At 42.4% G+C, this 27,366-nt stretch overlaps 1 protein-coding gene across 5 annotated transcripts in view; it reads left to right on the top strand.

Moving 5' to 3' along the window:
* The window catches only part of LOC148335920 (vacuolar protein sorting-associated protein 4A), a 173,045-nt gene that overhangs the window by 21,436 nt on the left and 124,243 nt on the right, over positions 1-27,366 (top strand). For all 5 annotated transcript variants that reach the window (XM_088298435.1, XM_088298433.1, XM_088298436.1 and 2 more), the window contains exon 6: positions 16,822-16,978. In XM_088298435.1, the coding sequence (XP_088154561.1) occupies positions 16,822-16,978 (157 nt within the window). The remainder of the gene's footprint in view (positions 1-16,821; positions 16,979-27,366) is intronic.

Below are 27,366 nucleotides of genomic sequence, written 5' to 3'. Positions count from 1 at the left end.
TTTGTTTTTCCCAAACATGAAATTACGGGTCTGATACTTTCAATGGAAGTGATTGAGAAAAGTATATAAAACTTGGTATAATTACCATTTTTTATAGATTGAACCCGTCCGTGAATGGAATCCAAGACACCAGATTCCATCCACTAATACCTTTCTTCATTCTCTCCTTCAGAGGATGTTAGTTTAGTGGAAATAACTGTGTGAAGGCAGAGGCCAACACACATATGTTATTCTACACCATTTAACTTTATTATTGTGTGAAGGCATAGATAGGCCAGGCATCACCAAATGGCGGACCGCGGTCCGAATCCGGACCGACAGATGGTTCGGACCGTCCCCATGACCAATCTGTGATAAATTTTTTTCAGGGCGCATTCGCACACGTTCATACGGAAAAGGCGTCACTGATTTGAGCCAATCAAATCTTTTGCTTACGATCCACTGCCAATTGCGCAGCAGACCGGAAGAAAGTGCTGCTGACAGTGTGCATTATATGCTCCGAAACCGTCGCAACATTGCGAAGCGCCACTACGAAACAAAGCACCGCCCTTTTGTCCAAAATTATCCGCTGAAGTTTGAGGTGAGCGCAGGCAAAAACATCGAACTTCGAGTGCAGTATAACAGATTTTTACATTTACGTTTACAGCCCAGCGGCATGCAAACGAATGTTCACTAAAAGTATCATGGATTTTTGGGAAACATAAAAAAACATTCAGTGATGGGGAAGTTGTGTAGGAGTGCTTAAATGCGGTTGCACAAACATTATTTAAAGGAAAACACAAAGCCCAGATGTGTGAAATAATCTACCAAATCCCAATGGCCCTGACTCCGTTCCAACCCACATTTAAGTCACTGGCAGGGCAGTCACAAACTCATTTTTCTCAAGAGAAGTTAAAAAAATATTCAAAAGAAAAGGTGATGTCAAAGCTCATTTTGAATTAGTTTTTCATGAGGACAGCCATTTTTATTGATTGTGTACTGAACATGTTGACCTGTTTTACTTGGATTAATAGGCTTTCTGTTTTTTTTTAGGCTGATAACTCTTTGATTTAAGAAAAAAAAGGTAAAAGACGTTAACTCAATGCTTAGCACTTGTGTGTGTGTGGCACCCTTAAGTTCCTGGAGCCACATTTTCTTGAATGTGAAATAAACGCCTTATATTTGTTTGACTGGCAAAGGTGATTAATGGGAACATTGCTAAATATTTAGTATATAACTGCGCTCTGTTGAAAATGACTAAATATTGAAACTATATAAAAATGTGAACATAGGCTAGACATTAAGGCAAGTTGGACATTGGTTCGGACCTTTTAATTGGAAGAAATTTTAGTCGTGGACCTCTGTGACTTTTAATTGAATACCTCTGGCATAGGCCTTCACACATGTTATTCCTACTCTATCTTATTGTGTGAAGGCGGAGGCCTATCCATCCATCCATCACCTGTACCGCTTCTCCTCACTAGGGTCGCGGGGGGTGCTGGAGCCTATCCTAGCTATCTTTGGGCAGTAGGCGGGGGACATCCTGAACTGGTTGCCTGCCCGATGCTGTCTCTCACTGTGAGGCCATCATGCTAACCAGTCAGCCACCGTGCCGCAGTGGAGGCGTACACATACCATATTTTTGCGACCATAAGTCGCACTTGAAAGTCCCAAATCTTCCCCAAAACAAACGAGGCGCCTTGTAATGCGACACGCCTATTATATGGACTGAGCAACTCGCTCTACCATTGGGCCTGATCCCCTTGGGGTATTTCAGAGTGCATGTTGGCACACCCTGCTGGCCAAAGTCTATATAGCGATGCTTCAAATTGACTGTGACATACATGATGTGAATACGTTTCTTGGTGATGGTGCTGGAGAAAGTCGTAGTCAGTCTTATCATCCATGTTATTCCAAGCAAGAAACATCAGAATCAGAAATCAGAAATCCCTTTATTGTCATTGTACAGTGTGCAACAAGATGAGAGCTCCCCTCTGCAGTGCAATACAACAATAATTTAATCAAATATATAAATTAGATAAATGAAAGAATAAATAATGAGATGGAAAATAATACAAAATTGGATAAATAAAAACTAATTGTCGCTGTTCTGCAATGTAAGGGTGGTCGTGTGTCTGCGTGTGAGAGTTCAGAATGGTGATGGCTCTCGGGAAGAAACTGTTTTTCAGTCTATTAGTCTTTGATTTGATGCACCTGTAGAGCCTGCCAGAGGGCAACAGGTCAAACAGGTGTGAGTTCGGGTGAGTATTGCTTTTGGCGATATTGAGAGCGCTGCTGAGGCACCGGGGGGGAGGGGAGAGGGCAGCCTATAATCCTCTGCGCCGTTTTGACTGTCCTCTGGAGCCTCACTCGGTCTGCCTCAGTGTAGCTGCTGTACCAGGTGGAGACACAGTAGGTCAGCAGGCTCTCGATGGACGAGTGGTAGAAGGCCAGCAGCAGCTTCTTGTCCAGGTTGAATTTCATGAGAACCCTCAGAAAATGCAGACGTTGGTGGACCTTCTTTACCACTGTTGTGGTGTTGTGTGTCCAGGAGAGGTCATCGGAGATCTGTACTCCCAGAAACTTGAATGTGTGGCCCCTCTCCACACATTCACCTTTGATGTAGAGGGGTGGTGGCACAGTCTTGTTCCTCCTGAAGTCGATGACGATCTCCTTTGTTTTTGCAATGTTGAGTTGCAGTCTGTTGTCCTCACACCAAGCCGTTAGCCTCTGGACCTCCTCCCTGTAGGCTGCCTCGTCACCTTTCAAGATCAGATTGACCACTGTCACAGGCAGTCCCTGATGTGTTGAACCAGTCTCTCGAAGCATTTCATGATGACTCACAGGTTTAGACAACAGACTGCAAAAAAATTTAAAAATAAAAACACACTGCCCAAAGCACACCACTCACATCTCTCTAAACAGCCATGTGATTGGCTGAGGCTGATTGGCATTGCTGTAATCTTTGTGTTATTTTTATTTCCTATGGGGATATGAATGGCATGAGAGATACATGTTTGTGTTCATTTTATTTATTTTTCATTGTTTGCTTGCATGCTGATATATTTTTCGACCTGATGCCCTCTGGCAGGCGCTACAGGTGCATCAAACCAAGGACCAATAGACTGAGAAACAGTTTCTTTCCAAGAGCCATCTCCATTCTAAACTCTCACACACACACACGACCACTCTTACCTTGCAGAACAGCAACGTGATGTGTTTTTATATACCCTATTCAGTATTATTTTCCATTGCACTAACTATTCTCTTATTTATCTAATTTATATATTTATCTGAATTATTGTTGTATTGCACTGGAGAGGGGAGCTCTCTAATCTCGTTGCACACTTGAGTACAATGACAATAAAGGGATTTCTGATTCTGATTCTGAAACCGTGACTCTAAAGGAGTGTGGTGACCAGTGAAATCCTCCCCTGATGTTTTCGATTAGATGTGTTGCCATGACATCTCTCACTGGTCTGAGGTGCTGCTACTGACATCGATCCCTTATTCGCGGAAGTGCTAGCATGCGCGAGCTAGCATGCGCGTGCAGCATGCGCGAGCTAGCATGCGCGTGCAGCATGCGCGAGCTATCATGCGCTTCATAGTGCGGCGCGCCCAGTCTAAGTATTGAAGACAGACAAAGATTCAGTCATTCAACCATTCCAGATGGCACTTTTTCATTCACATTTACATTGTTCCACTTAGAAATTCAAAACATTCAGGTGATTCATAACACATTCCCTTATGTCCTGTCAAATTTTTCACCTCATTCACTGTTTACCGACGATGCTCCTACCTTAGCCTCCACCACAGTGTGGCAGCCATCTTGGATTCGCCAATTCAATATCATTCAGTGTCATTCAAAATCATTTGTCATTCAGTGTCACTCAATCTTTCCACATCCTTTCAAGAAAAAAATTTCCAGCTTCCCCGCCTTCACACGCACTTTCTTCAGGAATTGCATTTTCTAGTTGTGTGAAGGCCTCCGCCTTCACACATGTGTTATTACTATTCTTTATTATTGTATGAAGGCTGAGGCCTTCACCTCCATTTTAAAGATTTAGCTCATTCAACTCATCCTTGGTAGGGTTATTCTCGTGTTTACTTTAGCAGCCCCCTGGTGGTCCCCCCACTCCTCCCTCTTCAAAACGCAACTGCTTACACATTTTTCATCCGATTTTCACCGTTCCAACTTTAATCAATTCCAAAAATTCCCGCCATGCAGGCTTCTATGCCCTTCCTAACACATTCCTCTGTATTTATCCGGGCTTTGGACCAGCACAAGAAGACTCTGGCTTTTGCCCACTTACGGCTACATTCAACCCCCTTACCGCGACATTTTATAGCTATAATAACATTTAATATTTCTATATCATTTGCAGCGTTGAGGATAGGGCTGCCACGAGCGATTATTTTGGTAGTTGACTAATCACCAACAGTAGTCATAATTAGTCATAATCATATTTTTAGTAGTCTACTAATTGGATTGTATGTAAATTGCGCCATGTCGCACCAGCAAGCAGCTGCTCTTATATAAAAATAGGTTTACAGCTTCATTCTTTATATTTGTGCAAATTAATGATATGATACATGTTGTATATATTGCATGAGTGTGTTACGAGTAAAGTAGACATATGCTTGATAGTTTGTACTTGTGCTGCTGTATTAGAACAAGTCCGTGAGGGAGGGTGCAGAGACAGCAAAAATGACTGGGAGAGTTTTCGAACAGCACGCAACATAAGTCGGGCCACAACCCCTCCGGCAGAGACGCAAAATTAACTTTTGCTTCAGAGCGATCCGTTCCCTCCAATGGTCTTGTGAAATTTGGCAGTGTTCCAAAACAGATGAATAAGTGGGTGCTGAAATACGCGGAGTGATGCGGAGTATTCAACATCCTCCACAAACTGCTTCACATGGGGCCGAGCTCTTTAGTTTGATGACGTATAGCCAGTGTGATTTGTGGCTCAGTGATGGTAGCCAACTCTTACCATTCTCTCTGTTCCGGTGCAAGGCACGTATATGAGTCAACGCCTGTCGACATAACCTGTCGACATAAACATAATCGGAATGCAAAATCCACTCCTGACCCTCAATTTGGGTGAATGCATTTTGATAAACCAAATCATAGGCATGATCATAATACAGTGTACAATGCAATGGGTCAATTGGTGGCTTGAACGGCCCTTTTTTTCATGACGATAACGAGACGATGACGAGCTAAATGTGGCTCGTTGATGACAATAACATGACGCGATTTATATGAATTTTCCGTGACGAGACGGGACAAAATTGTTAGCGCGTGGTTCGTCAGATTTTAAAATTTATGACATCTCTCCCTATTGTACATGTAATCTTTCAAAAAATGCAATGCTGGTGCAACCTATCCTTTGTTGGGCCACGCCCACCACGGGGACAGCAAGTAGGCGCATGCGCCGCACACATACGGTTGGTCATTCATCTCGGCTCACACACACTGACACGCTTTCCTTTGCCGGACCATGGCGACAGTGACAGTCAGTTGGCTACTTCGTTGTGATAACTGTTACGACCGGCTCTGCTAGGGAAGGAGGGAAGTAACACAGACCATGTTGTAAAATGGTTTGTGAGTAGAGTTGACATTTTATTCTTAGAAAAAAAAAAAGAGGTAGGTTTGGGAAAAAAAAGCGTTTAGCAAAAACCTATTAACCAAGTTCACAAATGTAGATAGACCTATATAATAGCAAGTGTCTCACAATTTATGAAAGTCCACACAACGCAAGAGGCACAAATGAAGCGAGCAAGGCGAACTGCACTGTTAAGTCCCAGCCGCCCTCAGCAGCAGAACCGAGGTCCTTTTATTGGTCCCAGCTGCAACAGGTGGCACTCGTTGATAGGGTTGTCCATTGGGAACGAGCGAGAAACTAGTCCACCAACAAGGAACGAGCGGGAAACCAGTCCACCAATGAGGAATGAGCGGGAGACCAGTACATCGACGAGGAACGAGCAGGAAAGCAGTCCACCAACGAGGAACGACCAGGAAACCAGGCCACCAACGAGGAACAAACAGGAAACTCGTCCATTTATTTTTGTTCAAAAGGTGCAAGAGTCAACACAGAAATAAGGGGCGTGGCCATGTAGGTGGGCCTAAGCCAAAGGCCGTAACAATAACAGTAAGCTGTTTGAAGTAAAGAAGACTTTGATAGTTTGTATTTGTGTTACTGTATTCTAGAACAAGTCTACTACAAGTCTATTTTGTTAAAAAAAAATATTTCATGTTGCTTTAAGTGAAATAAAGCCACAACAGTTGCCAAATAAAATGTTTTGGTTCTCTGTATATTTTGGAGCAATGAGCATTGATTCCACTGTTTCCACTTTTATCTGTAATACATAATCCTTAGTAGTCGATCAGAAAGTCTTTGTTTTTGGGTGAAAACCTTGTATGCCTATTTTTAAAACGGACTAAACCCTTTTTGGGTTTTCGTCAAATAAAACAAGACAAAAAGCTTTTTGAGTTTTCATTGACTAAAACTAGATTAAACTATCTGGAATCGGAACGACTAAATGTGACAAAAACTAATAAGTATTTTCATCCAAATGACTAAGACTAAATCTAAAATGCCTGCCAAAAACAACACTGGCCGGCAATGCCGATCAAACGCTCCCAGGATCCTCCCACATGTGAGGCGTGTGGTGGAATAAATTCCCAGCTGCAGTCCCGGTCAGTTTGGTATTTCTGCAGTGTTTTGTTCGTTCCTAGTTCCTTTGAAATGCCAATGAAATTGGTGCCATAAATAAGATAACAGCTGTTTTGCTTTACCTCTTCAAGAAAAGAAGTGGCGAAGAGCATTTATGCAGCTGGATGTGTCTCGAGACTCTAGCAGCTCAATATATACAACTCTCAAGCCCGTGCAGGCAAACATGTCGGCCCGCCGCATACTTTCAGCTTGTCCGCCCCTGGTACGTCTAGTAATTATGGACTAAGAACCAAAGATGTTGAGGCCAACGTAAGTAAAGGGGGGGCAGACCTTGAGGCGGTCCGGTAGTAGATCCGCCATGCATTGGTGTTCTTGTCTCCCACATCGCTTGCGCCATGTTACACATTTGTGGATTACTGAATTGAAAAGTCTTAAGCCACTCAAAAGTCCTAATTGCTCCTTCCTTCAGGTGACGACCTTGGTGCTGCACTGGCTCTTGGTAGTAACGAGTGAGCAAAAGGCAAACGTGACTGCCTTTAGGGAGAATGACTGTTTTTATGTTTTCAAAGTTCTCAATCTCTTAGTCTGCCTCCAACAGAAATAAGTTCTTCGTAGGTTGCTTTGCTTATTGAGGTGGATGTGTAAGTTCTAGGAACAGTTTTTTCAAGTCCTGAAGGGTGTTCCTCCAAGTTTCCCCTGAGCAGATGGCCTTGCATAATCGTGAACAGCTACAGCTAGAGAAGATGAGTTGACAAATACATGGACTTTCATAAGATAATCAATAACTTCCTTGTTTATATCATCGTCCTTTTGTCACAAAAAACGAAGGATGTTGCGGTGGTCCTCTTGTCAAGTCAAGTCAATTTTATTTATATAGCCCTTAATGACACACAGTCTCTAAGGGCTTTACATAACCACAATCGACATCCCCTGATCTTAACCCCCAGGAGGGCAAGGAAAAACTCAAAACCCCATTCGGGGAAAGGTGAGAAACCTTGAGAAGGAACCACAAATGGGGGAATCCCCCTTCCAGGATGACCAGGCTGTATAAGTAAATCAGATGAGGCGCTGCATGAAGATGACTTCGGCAGAGCAGATCCCTCCCCGGTTGGTCAAGGCCGGTCACTGTAAAATAAGCTGAAGACCACAATAACCTCACGTAAACTTATGTAATAAATTTGTGTATTCCTAATCATGTTTTTATACACTAATTTTATTAATAATTGCACACGCACACACACTTACATTTTTGCTTCAGAGTTAAGTTTCTATTGTCTAATCTAAACTTTTGTTATGCGTTACGTTTTTATTTCCTTGCTTTTGTTGTAAGCCATGATGAGTTAGTTTCTGTTTCATTATGAGTCTGCATCAAGCTTTAATAAAAGAGGAGGCGGCAGGGCGGAAGGTAAGAAAGCTCGCGGAGACAGGTTGCATGCAGGTCGGCTGCTTGTTCTCTGTCCACCTCTCTCCCTGCCGTGGCCGGAGAAAGATAACGACCTTGCTTGGTTCCTTCTGGTTTCAGCCACCTTTTTTTAACCGCTCTCCCACAAGGAGTCAGGGCATTTAAACCTGACAGTCACCATCACCTAATTCCCAAGCAGGGGGAGAGGGGGCAGAAATGTGAAGAAGCGGCAGTAAACAGGCCAACAAATAATTCAATTAGATGCTAAAGTATATAAATTGATCAAATGACGCGCTGCAGGAAGACGACATTGGTGGAACAGGTCCCTGTCCAGTTGGTCAATGCCTTAAACTTCCTAGCGGGTCACCGTCACCTAATACTCCAGACGGGGGAGAGAGGGCAGAAAAGAGACAAGAAGTGGCAGTAAACAGGCCAACAAATAGTTCAACTAAATACACAAGTGTATAAATGCGTCTTTAATCGTGTCTTGAATATTTCTACTGAGGTGGCGCCTCTAATATCTGTGGGTAGTGCATTCCAAAGCATTGGTGCCCAAATAGAGAACGCTCTAGAACTTGCAGACTTCTTTTTGGCTCGCAGGATTACTGAAAGACCAGCATTTTGTGAGTAAAGGTTTCGGGACGGACCATAAGGTGCCACAAGGTCAACGAGATAGGAAGGTGCTAGGCCGTGCAATATTTAGTAGGTAAGAAGCAAAACTTTAAAATCACATCTCAAATGGACCGGAAGCCAATGCAAATTGGTGAGTATCGGGATAATATGATCGAACTTTCTCGTCCTAGTCAGGAGTCGAGCTGCTGCATTTTGCTGACTTTTGATACTAGACTTGGGGAGACCCGAGAGCAAAACGTTACAATAATCAAGGCGAGACGTAACAAACGCATGGGTTAAGATTTCTGCGTCAATCGTTGATAGAATTGGACGAATTTTAGCAATATTGCGCGGATGAAAAAACGCAGTTCTCGTAATATTTTTAATGTGCATTTGAAATGACATAGTTGCGTCAAATATAACACCGAGATTTTTTGTTGAATGCCTTAGGGCAATCTTACATTTATCGATACTCAGAGTGGTGTCTTTGAAAAGGTGCCAATGACATCGTGGTCCAATGATCAGCATCTCGGTTTTATCTGAGTTAAGACGCTAAAAATTGAAAGACATCCATTTGTTTTCGGCAAGGCATGCCTCTAATTTATAGCAATACGCGGATTTGTTATATCCAGCGGCATATATAATTGCGTATCATCAGCATAACAATGAAAACTAATGTTATATTTACGTATAATATCACCAAGCGGGTTTTTTTTTTCTCCCCCCCCCCGGTTCCGGCGCCGCGCGAGTGGCTGCCTGTTTACAGCACCGTGGCTCACTATTGAGCCTTTTTCGTGTGTTTTTTCCCTTTACCCTGTTTTATTTTATTTTTACCTCATCTCAGCAATGGACATACAACTTGCGGTGGTTTTACTGCTGTTGGGGGCTGTTTTTTGCACGATCGTGTCCGGAGACGAAACTCGGAGCTACGGATCGATCGTGTACTCAAGAGATCAGCGTTAGCACTCCGTGCTAACCCCGCGTCAGCTCCCGGAGCGAGACCCGATATCCCCCGCGAGCTGAGGAGGAAGAGACAGGGATGTCGTGCGGGGGCTAAACGGCAGGCAAGGAGGAGACGATACCAACCCATCCTCCCGTCCGTTATTATGGGGAATGTTAGATCCCTCCCCAATAAAATTGACGAGCTAACAGCGCTAACCCGGCACGAGAAGATTGTCCGGGAGGCTAGCTTGCTGGTGTTCACGGAGTCGTGGCTAACGCGGGACGCCGTCGTGGAATTGGACGGCTTCCAAATACTACGCGCGGACAGGACACTGGAGAGCGGTAAGAGGAAAGGGGGAGGGCTGGCTGTGTGTGTTAATGATAGATGGTGTAACCCTGGGCACATAACTGTTAAGGATCAACTTTGCAGTCGGGACATTGAGCTGATAGCTGTTAGCATGCGTCCGTTCTATTTACCGCGAGAGTTCAGTCATGTGATCGCGGTGGCGGCGTACGTGCCACCCTCTGCAAACATTGAGACAGCCTGTCACTGAGCAAATGAGTTGAACCTATTTTTCAATAGATTTGATCAAATGAGGAAGGCAGCAGGCCCAGATGGGATTAGCTCTCTGCTCCTCAAATCCTGCGCAGACCAGCTGTGTGGAATCGTCCAGCACATGTTCAACCTGAGCCTGAAGCTGGGCAGAGTCCCCCAGCTGTGGAAAACATCCTGCCTGGTTCCGGTTCCAAAGACACCCATCCGAAGGAGCTCAACAACTTCAGACCAGTGGCGCTGACGTCTCATCTGATGAAGACCCTGGAGAGACTGGTCCTCGTCCATCTGCGCCCCCTGGTCAGCTCCTCAATGGACCCACTCCAGTTCGCATACCAGCCTGGCATAAGTGTGGATGATGCCATCATCTACCTGCTCCACACTTAACTCTCCCACCTGGAGAAGGCGGGGGCACGGTGAGGATCATGTTCTTTGATTTCTCAAGTGCTTTCAACACCATCCAGCCCGCCCTATTGACAAGCTGGAGCAGGCGGGAGTGGCCCACCACCTCATCACATGGATCCACGACTACCTCACAAACCGGCCACAGTACGTGAGGACACAGGACTGTGTGTCTGACGTGCTCCTCTGCAGCACGGGAGGGCCGCAGGGAACTGTTCTGGCTCCCTTCCTGTTCACCCTCTTCACCTCGGACTACAAATACAATTCCACAACCTGTCACCTGCAGAGGTTCTCTGATGTCTCTGCGATTGTCGGCCTCATCACTGACGGTGACGATCGGGAGTACAGAGGGGTTAGGCAGGGGTTCGTGGACTGGTGTCAGCAGAACCGCCTCCAAATCAACGCTGGGAAATCCAAAGAGCTGGTGGTGGATTTCCGCAAGCGTCGGCACTCTTCACCTGCACCAGTGAATATCCAGGCAACAGACGTTGCGAGGGTCTCAACTTACAAGTACCTGGGTGTTCATCTGAACAATAAACTGGACTGGAGCGACAACACAGACGCTCTCTCTAGGAAGGGTCAGAGCAGACTCTTCCTACTCAGGAGGCTGAGGTCCTTTGGCGTTCGGGGAACACTCCTCAGAAACTTCTATGACTCGGTGGTTTCATCAGTGAACTTCTATGGAGTGGTCCCCTGGGCAGGAGGCATCTCGGGCCGGGACAAAAAGAGACTGGACAAACTAGTGAGGAGGGCCAGCTCTGTCCTGGGCTGCTCCCTGGACTCTGTGGACTCAGTGGGGGGCAGGAGGATGACGGCAAAACTGTCATCAATGCTGGACAACCCACCCCACCCACTCAATGACATTCTGAGAACACTCCACAGCTCCTTCAGTGATAGACTGTTACACCCTCGCTGTACCAAAGAGAGATTTTGCCGCTCCTTCCTGCCGACTGCTGTCAGACTTTTTAACAAGAACATTGGGTCAGGCCTACAAAAGGGAGGGCATTAGTGCAATTGTGCAGTCCTAGGATGCAATATACACTTCTACTGTACTTTCAGCCAATGGTGCACTTAAATATTGACCAATGATGTATTTTGTTTACCATTACAGTATTTTTATAACAGTACTTCTATCACTGCAGTATTTCTACCATTGCAAGACGTTCACTATTACAGTACTTTTATCATTGCAGTACTTTTATCATTGCAGTATTTCCTATCATTGCGGTACTTTTACTATTACAGTACTTTTATCATTGCAGTATTTTTCTATCGTTGCAGTACTTTTACTATTACAGTACTTTTACCATTGCAGTATATTTTATCATTGCAGTACTTTTTACCATTACAGTACTTTTATCATTGCAGTATTTTCTATCAAGCAGTACTTTTCTATTATTTCAGTACTCTTACCATTACAGTACTTTTATCATTGCAATATTTTTATCATTGCAATATTTTCAAACATTCAGTAGTTTTTATCATTACAGCATTTCCTCCTCTGTATAATTGACAGGCATTAGGTGTGTTTCCTTACACTTAGATACGTTTATACTGTGTATATTTGCATGCTTTTTATGAATGTCTGCTGCTAATGTTATACATTAACGGCTACATTACGCCGCCGACTCTGTGTGATCTATATCTTTGCTGCTGTAACACCTCAAATTTCCCCATTGTGGGACTAATAAAGGACATCTTTATCTTTATGTAGATGCTAAACAATAGAGGTCCAATTACCGATCCCTGCAGAACTCCACGTGATCTTACAAAGATCAGTAGTTGCATTGCCAGGAATTACACGGTGCGTCCTCTCTGATAGATAAGAATAAAACCAAGAAAGCCCTGAGCCTGAAATGCCAACACACGTTTCAAGGCGTTTTAATAATATGTTTTGATCATCGGTGTCAAAAGCGGCTCTAATATCGAGTCAGAGTAATATTGGTGAGGTGTCGGCGTCCATAGCTATGAGAAGATCATTAGTAACTTTAGCAAAGGCCGTCTCAGTAGAGTGGTCAGCTCTAAAACCTCATTGGAAAGGTTCAAATTAATTATTTGCAGTCATATATTTATTAAGTTGTTGCACTACGACTTTTTCAAGAATTTTTGCAATAAACGAAAGATTTGAAACTGGCCTATAGTTGTTGAGACTCTCTGGGTCGAAGTTTAGTTGCTTAAGTTGCGGTCGGGATAACGGCGGTCCTAAAAGCTGCTGGTACTATACCCGTGGTAAGTGATAGATTAATTCTCTTTAAAACAAGACGGTCCTAGGGTCGTAAACAGTTCCTTAATTAGTTTGCTAGGAAGCGGATCGAGCACACAAGTTGTCGGTTTTGCCGCACTAACCAATTTTGTTAGGCTTTCAAGAGATACTTTTTTAAATTGAGATAAGGTTATCGGACAGTTATCAGACCTAATGTAACACCATTTATCGCGGAATTCAACGGAATTTTAAGAACAGTGTCTTTAATCTCATCACGAATACACTGAATCTTCTGAGTAAAGAATTGCATGAAATCGTGAGCTGAATAGGAAGAGCTATCCGAGGTTGGTTGCTGTTGTGTTAGCATTGCTACGTTATCAAATAAATATTTAGGTTTGTTTTTATGCAAGACAATTAATCCAGAGAAATAATTAGTTTTGGCTAGATCGAGTGCTTCCTTGTATATTAGTAAACTATCGCACCATGCCTGACGGAAAACCTCAAGTTTGGTCGCACGCCATTTGCGCTCAAGCTTCCTACATGATAGTTTAAGTATGCGCGTTTCCTCTGTAAACCATGGGGTAAGCCTCTTTGGACGAGTGTTAGTTTTTAAAGGTGGTACGGAGTCAAGCGCATTTAACAGAGCGACATTAAATTTGTGAGATCATCAATTGTACCAATGTAATTAGGAAACGAAGCGGTTGCTGAAGCGAGTAGCTCAGACAGCGCAGCGGTGGTCGAGGAGCTAATATTGCGGCTGCTATAGCTTTGATTGTGGTCAGAACGATGGCAATGACCCACGACTTCAAATTGAATAAAGTAATGGTCAGATATAGCAGTAGTATATGGTAATACGCTTATTTTTGAGTATGCGAAACCTCGGGTTAATACCAAATCTAACGTATTACCATTTGTATGCGTCGCTTCATCTATTATTTGCGTCATCTATTATTTGCGTGAAACCAAAAGTATCAATTATTTGCCTGAAACGCCGCGGTACTCTAAAACAGTGAAACATTTGCTATGTATCTGCCATGACAGCAATGCTCTGTCTGAAAGCGGAGCAGGACTCCAATGAGCGAGTTATTCAAATTGGGCCCAGTAAGGAGAATGTTGTTAAATGAGACTCCGGAAAACCGGGCCCTAGAATCGAAGACAACCGTAATCTCATTGGGTTTTTGTGTGCGATAAACTCTAAGAATGTTGGAAGGTACTAGTACTCTTGTCCCTGTTTTAGTGGAGGCGCTATTTCAGCATGGCCATTGGAAAAGATCCTTTCTATGAACTTCACATATTGTTCCTGTATTTCTGGTTTTCCCTTTGTTGCGTTTCAGGGATGACAACCTACTGATGGCCTGTTCCCAATTGTTTGGCAGTTGCTGGCCAGGATTTTTAAATGGGAGTGGGGGGACCCAGTTGTTCATTTATTTGTTAACGGTCATGTCTTGCTGTTCGGCAAAAACTCCACCTTCACTACCAGCAAATTCCAAGGAAGGCTGGTGTGATGCAGACGTATCGTTCTGTCGTGGTGAAGAAAGAGCTGAGTCGAAAGGCAAAGCTCTCGATTTACCGGTTGATCGCCGTTCCGACCCTCACCTCGCTCATAACCAAAAGAGCAAGATCCCGGATACAAATTTGTTTCCTCAGCAGAGTGTCCGGTAGTGCTTGGAATCGTTCAAATTTTAACCTTTCCAGCTCCTTGTTTTGAGTCTTGTTAAAAATGATTTTCGATTTTGATACTTCAGCCATTTTTAGCAGTTCACTGGACAATTGCCTGCATTGTACTGTGCTACTTATCTTCTACACTGTGTGGGAAGGCAGGAGAACAAAATCATTTTGATCTCATCTCTCACTTTCTTGTTCTGAACCAACCAGTTATTCAATAGGGCCACTATCCATGCCAAAATCTTGAAAAAATTATTACTAGCTATTTTTCCCTCCCAACTATACGGTACATATACAAATAAATATATCATAGCTTCTAGTTGTGCAATGGATCAAAAAACTTCACGATTTAAGTCACAGATTGGACAGTTTATAGGGCAGCAAAAAAAAAAAAAAGATAAATGGACGTGGAATTTTTGACGTATATAAATGGGCTCCTCGTAGATGAAGGGTATAATCTTACGTTGTCTCTCTTACTGACAACTTCTTTTGTTATTTTTCTCATTGCATGTTTTAGTCTTGGGTCCCATTATGGAGTAATGAGAGCTTCTCAAAGAACGAACTTCCCTGCATGCACCAACCATGTATATTATCTGTTTTGTGAATTGGGACTGACCTTAGTTAGTTTTACGTTTCGCAGTGAATTGTGTCCTGATGGGCTTTGCTTTTATTTCATTGTTGATGGTTGTGACAAAGGATGCAGAAAAATGTTTGAGTTGCACTTGTCAATACGAGATTTAAAATCACATCCTTACTGATGAAATGTGCATATATCACTTCTCCCGGACTTATTGGTTCAACTGTATGCCATTCACAATGGCATTTTTGCAGTTGAGACGGAAAATAACATGAACCCCCTTCAGAGAAATCAATGTATTCATGTTTGGCGGGCTCAGCTGTAAAGAACATACATTGGCCACAATGTTGCTTCACCTCTCCTAACGGCAAGTAAGTGGCATTGTTAGTCCATTCATATTCAAGCCTGTGAGGGTTGATTTGCATCACTTTTGTCATCTCCCATGAAATCAACAAAGGACGGATTGTGTGATCCGACATTGATGTTCCGTAATCTTAGAGTTCACCTTTAATTTCTTTGGAGGTTGTTCTGGGCTCTTTTGTTACCATTCGTATTATCCGTCTACTCAATTTATCATAAATTTTCCTCCTGCGGCCATGTCCAGGGTTGTTGAAGCTGCTTGGCGATGGTTTTATAGCCTTTACCTTGCTTGTTGAAAATTGTCTTTCTAATCTCCTGAGACAACTCGCTCTTTTGATTCCTCTGGTCCATGTTTAGTGTGATGCACTCAGCATAGCAGCTGGGTTTGCTATGCCCCCAGAAATGCGCAAAATGAAACTTTCGCAATAGCAAACAGGTTATGGAAACCGGATTTTCGAAAACGTCTTAAATATTGCAAAAATGTTTTTGCACTCTCATGAGGTGGTTTTTGAGACGTCGACACAGAAGTATTTACAACAGTGTAATGTAAATACATTTTTCATGTTTCCGTTAGTTATTTGACATCGCCTCCATGCAGCCACAGTGAAAAGACAGAAGACCGACAAGGGAGAACAGTGCACGCCGGTGGGCATCTAGCGGTATGGGAGTGGGCTAACCCATCCAAGTAGTGCAGTGAGCTCTGTCCCGTGTCCTTGGGCGAATCGGCAGGGTAGCGCTTTAGAGCACAGGGGGGCAGCCGAGAATGAAGCTCCCGTTGTCCCAAGCCTTTCCAGGGCTACACACTGCTGTTTGCACCGTACTGAGGCAGGGAAAGTGCGTCTGATCGGAGGTTAGTGGGTCACTGCAGATGGTGATCCCGTGTGCCCTAAGCTGCCGCACCTACCGAGTTGAATCCCCTGCGCTGACTGTGTGGGCCCCACCTATTTACCTCCCAACTGTTTCACGCCCTGTCGCCAATCTCGCAAGAACAAGAACGGGACGTTCTGATAATTATGCCTCAGAAGTGAAACTCTTCAATGGAAACATCTTCAAGTTGCAATTGAACCTTATTGAAACTGTGGAAATGTTTTTATTTTTAAATAAACCACAATGGAAACTCAGCAATTGACTACTTGTTGCCCTTTCTGATGGCTGCTAGTTAGAGGAGAGGATACACCTTGGTTGAACCTATGGTATTTTCATGGGGTACTGTTCTTTTTGCCCAGGCCTTTTTCATTAATATTTTTTTTTTAGTAATCCTATTGAACCACTATTCAAAAGCAATGTCTGATTTTTAAGTACATTTTAATAAAAATATTAATAAGTACTTTTGATTCAAGTATTTTGTGACCACTGTAGATTTTTTTCCCCACTGCATTAACAGCTTGGTACGGACAATTTTCTCCATGTGTTTTTTATCCTTCATTAACATCAAGATGTGATTCTCAGGTAAGCGAACGCCATGGAGGGGCATCCTGCTGTTTGGTCCACCAGGAACAGGGAAGTCATACCTGGCCAAGGCTGTGGCCACTGAGGCCAACAACTCCACCTTCTTTTCCGTCTCCTCCTCAGACCTCATGTCTAAGTGGCTGGGAGAGAGTGAGAAGTACGATTTATTTTTTCTTTTACTTATTCATTTATTTTAATTTACTTTAGTCGCACGACAAAATCGTAAGGTTTGTTTCGTGAGTAAGTAAAACAATGTATGATTAATTGTCGTGAACAGGGACGTAGCTAATCATTTGAGAGCTCAAGGGAAACCCAATCATGGGCCTCTCCATCACAGTGACAATTTTTTTGTTAGTGTTTTTAATCCTCCTCAACTCAAGATTTTTATGAATCTCAGATTTTAGTTTATTAGGTACATATGTTTCATGTTTCCCCTCCAGTGAATATTAATCAGAAACTATTTAACTTAACTATCAACTATTTTATGGTCTATCATAGCTGAAAACGGTGAATTTAAGAAAATTCAGCTGCTTGCTGAGCTAGATTAAATACTTCTGATGTATAAATATCTAACAACCAAATCTTATCAACACTATTTACTGTAATTGATAAGAATATCAAACATTTATTTTTGATTACCAGTGTAATATTCGTGTCACTCTCCCCTTATTGTGTACTCCGTTCTGCTTGCCTGATACTGGCAGCAGTGGGATGTAGTAAAAGATTGGTATAAACTTAATTAAAAAATAAACGGTGGTTTTGTGGCAGTTGAAATGAGCACACACGACTGACTGTGAACACGTCTTTATTCCAAGACTGCCAACAACAGAATAACGCACAATCACAAATTCGCGCCAACAAACATTCACATGAATACGCCCCCAAACGGGATGCCTGCTGGGTGAGAGGCATGGTCCTAATGTCCGCCACAGTTTACAAATTAATGCCTTCATTAATTCTTGATCACCATAAGAAGGCACCATGTCCTTTTTTTTGGTTAGTTATTGGACAAAAGGGGCAGGAAAGTCCATGTTGAAATAGCCTAAATAAATGATCCAGCTACATAAATACATATGTGAGTCAGTTACCAGTTCAGTGATTGGCATTTTGATTTAATGCGCTATATAAATAACGCTGTGTTATTGTATTGGATACAGGAAATCACACAGTGTTCTCCACTAATGAAGATTTAATAAATAGTGATAATAATGATAATAATACATTCAATATGTAATCGCTTTTCAGGACCCACAAGAAGATTGTACATCAATAAAAGCAATTAAGACCAAACTGTTCAAAGTTAGAAAAAATGGTAACACTTTATTTTAATGTGGGTTCATAAGACTGTCATAATCATGACATGACACCTGTCATGAACATGAATGAATCCTTATGACAGATGTCATTAAGTGTTGTTTGATTAATTATGTCACTTTTGATACAAAGTTGACATTGTTTCAAATGTGTTTGTCCTAAAAACTTGACATAAATAAAGACGGCATAACCTTTCATCTACTTGACATAACAGACCTAATTGTCAAATGTTAAAAAAAACATTTATCTCTTTATCTAAACAACCTTAAACTGTCATACATGGTTGGTTTGGATGTTGGCTGTCATGGGACCATTGCTATTGTGTCATAAATGTAGTCCTTTTCATTAAGTGTAACTACACGGCTAAATTAGTTTAAAACTGTCATGTTTCCCATCCTAGTGATATAATTTTAACTTTCTATTAAGGTGTCATTAAATGTAATGACACCGGTCGCCTCCTCTTTTAGAGCTGCAAATAGAACTAGCGACTGAATGCACATTGCCGTGAACTCAAACAATGACACATTCTCTGGCTGGGCTATTGCGCATGGTACAATTTACTGCGGCATGCTGGGAAATGTAGTTTCATAACATGAAAACAACCAAATTTACTTTTACTTTTTTGTTGTCCTAGGGTTTTCCTGAAAAAAAGCACTTTCTTGATGCTTTGGCAGTATTGTTGTTGTGACATTCATTACAAGAGAATTTGAATTTGAACTCAGTGCGCGCGTAAGGTTACCTGACTGTAATGCCAGTTATCGATCCCTACGCCGCCGAGACCGGCAGGAGTGCCGCGGCAACGCCGTTCGCCCCACATTACAGGCAAACGCGAGAGTCAACGAAACGACGTACCCACTCAGTTTACTACTGTAGGTAAGATAAAGCGAAATATATATTTGTATTTTATTTGGCGAGAACAAAATAACATTGATACCAGTCTTTACTGTTTTAGTTCACGTTAGTAGGCAGCAATTAATGCTAGTTAGCTTTACCTGCTAAGTTTGGAGATAATTTCTTTTTTTCTTTCTTTACATTTTCTTGTTACAAGTACACATTTCCTTTGTACAAGTACAACTTACTTTTGCACCAGTTTTACCTCCATAACTTTGTGGCCTTTACTGAAATATTTTAAGGGCAACCGACTGGCTATAAAGTTAGTAGTATTTCCTCCAGTTTTCATCTAGCTAATTCTGAACAATTAATTTTTAGTTTGAAGAAGTCCCCTGAGCTAATGTAACATTAGTTGCATTGTCATGGTGCCCATTTCTGTGATTTACACTACTTAAACTCGGTAGATGGAAACCATGGAAACCCGTTTCAGCAACTGGATGCATGGCGGGATGAAGGTCTATGAAGCTGTCAAAGAGCTGAAGGTGGACCAGACACACAATGTGGAAGAGGTCATGCATGCATGCATTCATCAAAAGAAAAAGAAGCCAGTCAAATATTCTCCGGAGAAACTAAGTAGTATTTTTTAATTTAATTTTTTTTAGATAAAAAAATAGGTGGTGAGTAACTTCATAAGATGCACTTAATTAACCAACATCAATGTATAGTACATATTCCAAATTACCATGTTAATACAATACAATACAATTTTATTTCTATAGCGCATTGCACAACAGCTAGAGCTGTAACAAAGCGCTTTCCATATGCTGTCATAGCAGTAATTGGCAAAAGCTTTTTTACTTGTTTTAAAACAAAAATCTTTCACACATTGTATTACGCTGCTGATTAAATGTTTTGGTCTCAAAGTGCTGTTGCCGGATTACAAATGACAGTTGATCTATAAATTCTTTCTAGCTAAATATAGAGCTATTCAACAATGTTCACGGTATATTACTCATCTAGAATGTGCCATCACCAGCTAAGAAAGTAAGTAGTGTAGAAGTAACCAAGTAAAGTAATGTCCTTTATGCAGGAGATGAGGATGGTGAGAAGATGTCCGTCCGCAGAGCGTTGCAAGGGTGGCATAATTGAGATGGCCGACTCGATCACAGAAAAGAAGAAAATTAATTCTGTCTTGGAGTGCCCTCTGTTAGGCTCCGCGGGTGGAGGAGGTAGGAGAGGACCCAAAATGCAGGGAAGCCAAGCGAGGGTAACTTGAAGGGAATTTAATTAATGAAAGGGTAGGGCAAACAAGGTACTGGGAGAAACAAACGTAACAAAGTGCAAAATAACGAAGACAAACAAGACGCGACTAGACAGAACAAAACATGACTTGGAAACAGGGACTGGAGCAAGCGACAATGACAGCGATTAATGAGCGCTGAGCGTGACCGAGAGACAAATAGCAGCCGTGACATCAAAAGGTTAATGCACCGACGCCGAGCAGTCAGCGCCGGGCGTTTAAGTAGGCTAATTAAATGAGTCAACGAGGATCAGGTGTGTGGCTGGTGAGCGCGTCTTTCCCGCCGCGAGGTGATCAAGGAGTCACAAGTAACAGGTGCGTGGCTGGTGGGCGCGTCTCTCCAGCCAACACGACAGGCGCTGGAAGGGAACGCCCCCACGCCCGTTGAGCAAAACATAACAAAAACTTGACATGACGGAACGGACCATGACACCCTCTTGGTTTAACTTGTTTCATGTGAAGAAATTCACCAAGGTTGTTGTTGTTTTTTCTTTTTTTTTCCATTGGCCAAATGCATGTTCAAATACATGAAGGAACAACTGTCGCTTGTCGTCTGTTGCTTTGTTAAGGAATTTGAATCATTTGACCGTGTAATTACTTTTAATGACATCATGAATGGTTCAAATCTTTCTACTTTATTTGAATTCAAGGAAAACAGTCACGACACTGTTACAAACTGATTTGACCTGTAATTACATTAAATGACATATTATTGAAAGGTTCAAATCTTTCCACTTTATTTGAATTCAAGAAAAATAGTCATGACACTGTTATAAACTGATTTGACGGTGTGATTACATTTTATGACATCTTAATGAACGGTTCAAATCTTTCCCCTTGATTTGAATTCAAGGAAAACAGTCGCGACACTGTTATAAACGGATTTGACGGTGTAATTACATTTGATGATATCTTAATGAACGGTTCTAATCTTCCCACTTTATTTGAATTCAAGGAAAACAGTTACGACACTGTAATAAACTGATTTGATGGTGTAATTACATTTAATGACATCGTAATGAACGGTTAAAATCTTTACACTTTATTTGAATTCAAGGAAAACATTCACAACACTGTTATAAACTGATTTGATGGTGCAGTTACTTTTAATGACACCTTAATGGAAAGTTCAAATTATTTCGCTGGGATGGGATACATGACAGTTTTAAACTGATTTAGCCGTACAAATGAAAAAGACTACATTTATGATGCAATAGTCATGGTCCCATGACAGCCAACATCAAAACCAACCATGTATGACAGTTTAAAGTTGTGTTTAGATATAGAGATAAATAGATTTTAGAATTAGGTCTGCAATGTCAAGTTTATGACAGGTTACGGCCTCTGGGCTTATGTCAGTGCTTCTCAATTATTTTCTGTCATGCCCCCCCCTGCTACCAAGAAGAAAACAATTTGCGCCCCCCCCCCCCCACCATTCTCTCTTCGCCGGAACTAAAATAATAGCATTTTCATTGCAAAACAACCGACACCGTAAAGTTAATACTCGCTGTGCACTGTTATTTATATAGCGTATTTCACAACAGCTGTAATAATGCAAGGACACTTGAGAGGTTTTGTGAGGGGGCAGTTTTTTCTAAATTTTAAAAAAAATACTTTTTGTCAAGAATAATTTGGTATTTCTGTATATGAAAATGTTTTTAACCCCCCAATTCTTTTACATTTAGTGTTAATGTACATGTCATTTGTATATAGATGTTTGATAAATATGAATACATATATATAAAATGTCAACAAAATGTCCCTCAGCATAGCTAAATTCAGAATCAGAATCAGAAATCCCTTTATTGTCATTTTACAGTTTGCAACGAGATTAGAGAGCTCCCCTCTACAGTGCAATACAACAACAATTTAATTTAATATATAAATTAGATTAATTAAAGAATAAATAATGAAATAGATAATAATACGAAATTGGATAAATAAAAACACATTACGTCGCTGTTCTGCAAGGTAAGGGTGGTTGCGTGCGTGTGTGTGTGAGTGTTCAGCATGGAGATGGCTCTCGGGAAGAAACTGTTTTTCAATCTATTAGTCTTTGATTTGATGCACCTGTAGCGCCTGCCAGAGGACAACAGGTCGAGCAGGTGTGAGTTCGGGTGAGTATTGTCTTTGACGATATTGAGAGCTCTGCTGAGGCACCGAGTGGTGTAGATGTCCGACAGGGAGGGGAAAGGGCAGCCAATAATCCTCTGCGCCGTTTTGACTGTCCCCTGGAGCCTCACTGGGTCTGCCTCAGTGCAGCTGCTGTACGAAGTGGAGACACAGTAGGTCAGCAGGCTCTCGATGGACGAGTGGTAGAAGGCCAGCAGCAGCTTCATGTCCAGGTTGAATTTCCTGACGACCCTCAGGAAATGCAGATGCTGGTGGACCTTCTTTACCACTGCTGTGGTGTTGTGTGTCCAGGAGAGGTCATCGGAGATCTGTACTCTGACTCCTGTAATTGACAACAAATATAATTTTGAGAACTGTTATTGTGTAGATCTTGAAACTCGGTACTCTGTGGTGCAAATATTAATGAGATGATAAATATTTACGATACGTTTGACATCAAACCTCTTCGTTGCGATGACGCCATCCGTTTCCGTGTTCCGGTCTGAGAGCGTCTGCTAAATTGCTAACGTAGCCGTCCTCTTATTTTATGTTTCGATACGTAATGGTTGCCATTCAACATTTCTGTTCATAACTGCTGGCTCTCGGCCCAAACGCGGTTTGAGTCAGACTTATGTTAAAAGTCGAGCGTACAATGAAGCACTTTTTGCTCTGTAATTAATTTTCGCGATTAGCACACTTAGTGCTTTCTCGTTCACCTCCTCGTTTAGAACGCTTCTTGATTGTGGGGTCGTTGATTCGTCATCACGCATCTCGTTGTTGCTGCTGTGCACGGACTTAGCTATAGTACAAAGCATTCAAGTAGCTGCGAAAGAAATTACTTCCGGGACAACGAGCGACCGGGCGATGCTTTTTTTTTTTTTTTTTTTATCAGTAATTCGTGACCTACTGCGTGAACTAGGGGCACAAACCGCAGCTTTGACGATCTCAAAATCGCGTTGTCTGAGATTGCAATTACGGTCCCAAAACCATACATTGTTCAGCTGTATTGCGACGGAAAAAAAGCATGTTCCCCAGGTTAGCTTGCTTTGCATGACCTGAACAATGTCACAAAGAATAGGAGAAAAAGGGTACCCCTCGCAAAATCTTTTGCTGCAAATAGATTGCGCCAAGATGCTGTAATGATATGTGCAAAGCCCTAGATTTGTGTGGTCTCTTGTAAACAATATAAATAATGCCAAATAAAAAAATGCTAAATAAAATGGAAAAAAAATGTCAACGCGAGCCAAATAAACAAGTGTGCATCATCGGGAAAATGTGCCGTCTCGGGTACTCTGGTGCGCAGTCGCCACTTGTCGTCTGTGTAATGCACAGTCAGGTTCGATCAGGGATCCATGTTGCGTCTCAACCACAAGTCGGATGTGGATGCAAAATGCTTGACATGTCCAAGCTCCCGTCCCGATGTTGTCCATATCGAGAAGTACGGTTTGCGACAAATATTTGCGTACCTCTTGTCAGCTACTTTCATGAAGCGTTTAAATCCTGTGCGCGCCACTGTGCCTAGAGGAGCTAATTCTTTAGCTATGTGCCAGGCTATCGCGTCCACCTCTGAGACGTTCTCTCGTATGGTGTCCCCTCCGTTAATGGGCTGTTATCACTTGTCAAACCTTGCTTCTCACTTTGAACTTTCGGCACAGCATAGTTGTGTTGTGGGTGGTGAAAAAGAGAAGGTTGGCAGCTCTGTTTTGGGTGCTTACTGCGCACTTTGTAGTTAGTTTTCTTTTGCTCAAACATTGTCTTTATGGAACCCAAAACATTTCCCAACGACATATGTCGAATTTCTTTTCGGGACAAGCGCAACAGGAATAACTTCAACTAACGTTACGTCGTCTTCAGCCGTGTCAGCCGCTACTGGATTTGAATTGCCAGCTACGACCGCGTCGTCCGTTTACTGTCTTGTTCAGTTGGGTGGAGTCACGTGACTAGACGTGCTGTAGCCGTCTTAAAGGGGCATGAACATTGCTGCTTTTAAACACCGAATTTACCGACATGGGCAAAAGGATGTCGGTCACGGTTATGGATGGCTTTGAAGGTATAAAGGGGCAGTTTAAATTGGATCCGGAATTTGACAGGAATCCAATGAAGTTTCTGGAGAACGGGGGTGATGTGATTGGACAAGGGTGATCTTGTGATGAGACGAGCGGCTGAGTTTTGCACCAGTTGAAGTTTATATTTTTTGGAGGGACTTGTGGGGGAGACCGAAGAGGAGAGAGTTGCAATAATCGAGACGGGAAGTGACAAGGCTATGGACCAGGATAGAAGCGGATCAGGGGGAAAGGAAGAGGCGGAGTCAACTGATGTTGCGCAGATGGAAATAGGATGACCGGTTTATGTTATTGATATGCTTATGGAAAGATAGAGTGCTGTCGAGGATGACATCCCAGACTCTTGACCTGAGGGGAGGTGTAAACAATAGGGTGCCCAACGGGAATGGGAAAACTGCCAACTTTGTATAGTAATGATTTTGTACCGAAAAGAAGAACTTCTGTTTTGTCGCTGTCATGAAATTATTGATGAACCAGTCATTGATTTCAGATAAACAAGAGGTGACGCAGGAGGGAGCGAGTGATATGCTGGTTTTGCAGGAGAAATAGAGCTGGGTGTCATCCGCAAAGCAATGAAAAGTGATATTGAATTTTTGGAAGATTGTGCGAAGGGGAAGGAGGTAGATAATAAATAATAGGGGGCCCAGGAACGAGCCTTGGGGCACACCTGGGGTGACTGGGAGGGACTTGAATGAGAAGGATTTTAGCTGAATGAACTGCGTGTGTTTTTTAAAGTATGAATGGAACCAGTTGTGGGTGGTGGGGGTGATGAAGATGGATGAAAGTCTTTTGAGGAGGATGGTCAAAGTCAGTAAATTAAGGGAGGATGAGAATGGAGAGTGAACCGGAGTCAGCTGCAATGAGGAGATCAGAGGTGACTTTGAGTAGAGTTGATTCAGTGCTGTGGAGGCAAACCGGACTGAAACGACTCAAAGGTTATTGCAGGTTAGATGAGAGTGGAGTTGAGTGGAGACCACTTTTTTAAGGACTTTTGAAACGAATGGTAAATATGGCGGAGGTTTTTGTAGTTGTTGGGGTCAAAAACAGGTTTCTTAAGGATGGGGGTGACAGCTGCAGTTTTTAACAATGATGGTGTAATGCCAGTGGAGAGAGAAGAATGGATAATGGCAGAGATGAGAGGAAGTAGTGGCGGAAGGCAGGATTTGGGAAGTGCAAATGTAAAGAGACTGGCATATTGGGCGGGGTTCAGATTTGGGAGGAGAGAGTGCATTTGCGTGGAGGTGTTGGTGGATTTTTTAATTTTTCAATGAAAAAGAGATTTATGGAGTTGCAGGTGTCAGTTAAGTACATGTGTGGCGGTAGGGATTTGGGTGGTTGGGAGATATTATAAGTGAAAAAAGTGCTTTAGTGATGTATGATGAAATATTATATGACGGGGACGGGGCTTCAAAGTTTTGGTTTAATATGTCCTTCCTCTGAATGGACAAAATGCTTAATAACTCCCCTGCACATCCTGCTAAAAATCCAAAACATCACTTGTACATAGAGAGTCGGTACCCGAAGTCATCGATATGTTTATATTCTGTTAGACACATTGCGTTATGAGTGGCAACTAAAAATTAAATTTTTTACATTTTAATAAACTGCACAGAGCCCTTTTAACGAATCCAACTGAAAATTTGTCAGAACAGCCGAAAGATGTTGATCTTACTCTATGCCGAGATTTTTGACTTTTTGCCAAAGGGCGTGGCCATTAACGGTGTCGCAAAGTCTGATTAATCTCTGTGGCAACAAAAGGTCCTTCAACATGACTCAGATGATCCTATCTTCTCGAATTTTTTAACATTTGTGGATAGTCCCGCCCTGAAGACATCTACCAACTTATTTTTGATCGTAATGGTTCCGCCGCCGACTGGTTAATCCAAAAACTATTTATTTTCGTTGATGTTTTTTGTACTGCACAGAGCCCTTTTAACGAAGCAGACTGAAAATTTGTCAGAACAGCCTCAAGACTTTGATCCTACGCTGTGCCAAATTTTGTGAGTTTTTGGCGAAGGGCGTGGTCAATTACGGTGCAGTCTCATCGGGCATGGCGAACAACTTGATATTTTAACGTCGTAAACGTAAATGGCTCTCTAGCGCCAACTAGAGTTGGAAACATCAAATGAAATCCTGGCCCGTTTGACCTAGGCCTCAGAAAATTGCCTGGCACGTGTAGCACCCCGAGATGTACATATTTCTTTAACCATACTAGTAATGAACAGGAAGTGAGTTATGAATTTTTGAAAGTCAAATTTTCGCCCCTTTTTGCACGTTTACAGGGGTCAATCTTTTTAGAGGGTTCATCCGATGGCCTTAACATTCCGGCTGTACCATCTTAAGACCTGGGACAAACACTGGGACAAAAATCTTTAGTTTCCGAAATACTATATGACGGGGACGGGGCTTCAAAGTTTTCGTGTAATATTTCCTTCGCCGCAATGGATAAAATGCTTAATAACTCGCTTGTACATGCTGCTAAAAATCCAAAACTTCACATGTACATAAAGAATCGGTGCCCGAAGACATCTATATGTTTATATTCAATTATAAACCTTGCGCCACCTAGTGGCAACTAAAACTATTATTTTTTGCATTTTAACACACTTGCACGGAGCGTTTTTAACCAATCCAACTGAAAATTGGTCAGTAAAGGCTCAAGACATTGATCTTACTTTATCCAGAATTTTGAGACTTTTCGGCGAAGGGGTTTTGGCTATTACGGTGCCGAAAAGTCAGATTTTTCTCCTTGGCAACAAAGGCTCTTGAAACATGACTCAGATGATCCTAGGAGTTCCTGGGAGTACAGATCTCCGACGACCTTTCTTGGACTCACAACACCACAGCAGTGGTAAAGAAGGTCCACCAGCGTCTGCACTTCCTGAGAGTCCTCAGGAAATTCAACCTGGACAGGAAGCTGCTGCT

The sequence above is a fragment of the Idiotropiscis lumnitzeri genome, chromosome 6 (assembly GCF_059441095.1).
Source record: "Idiotropiscis lumnitzeri isolate Australia: NSW breed Sydney's pygmy pipehorse chromosome 6, RoL_Ilum_1.0, whole genome shotgun sequence".
Taxonomy (NCBI): domain Eukaryota; kingdom Metazoa; phylum Chordata; class Actinopteri; order Syngnathiformes; family Syngnathidae; genus Idiotropiscis; species Idiotropiscis lumnitzeri.
This window is presented reverse-complemented; position numbering and strand designations above follow the sequence as displayed.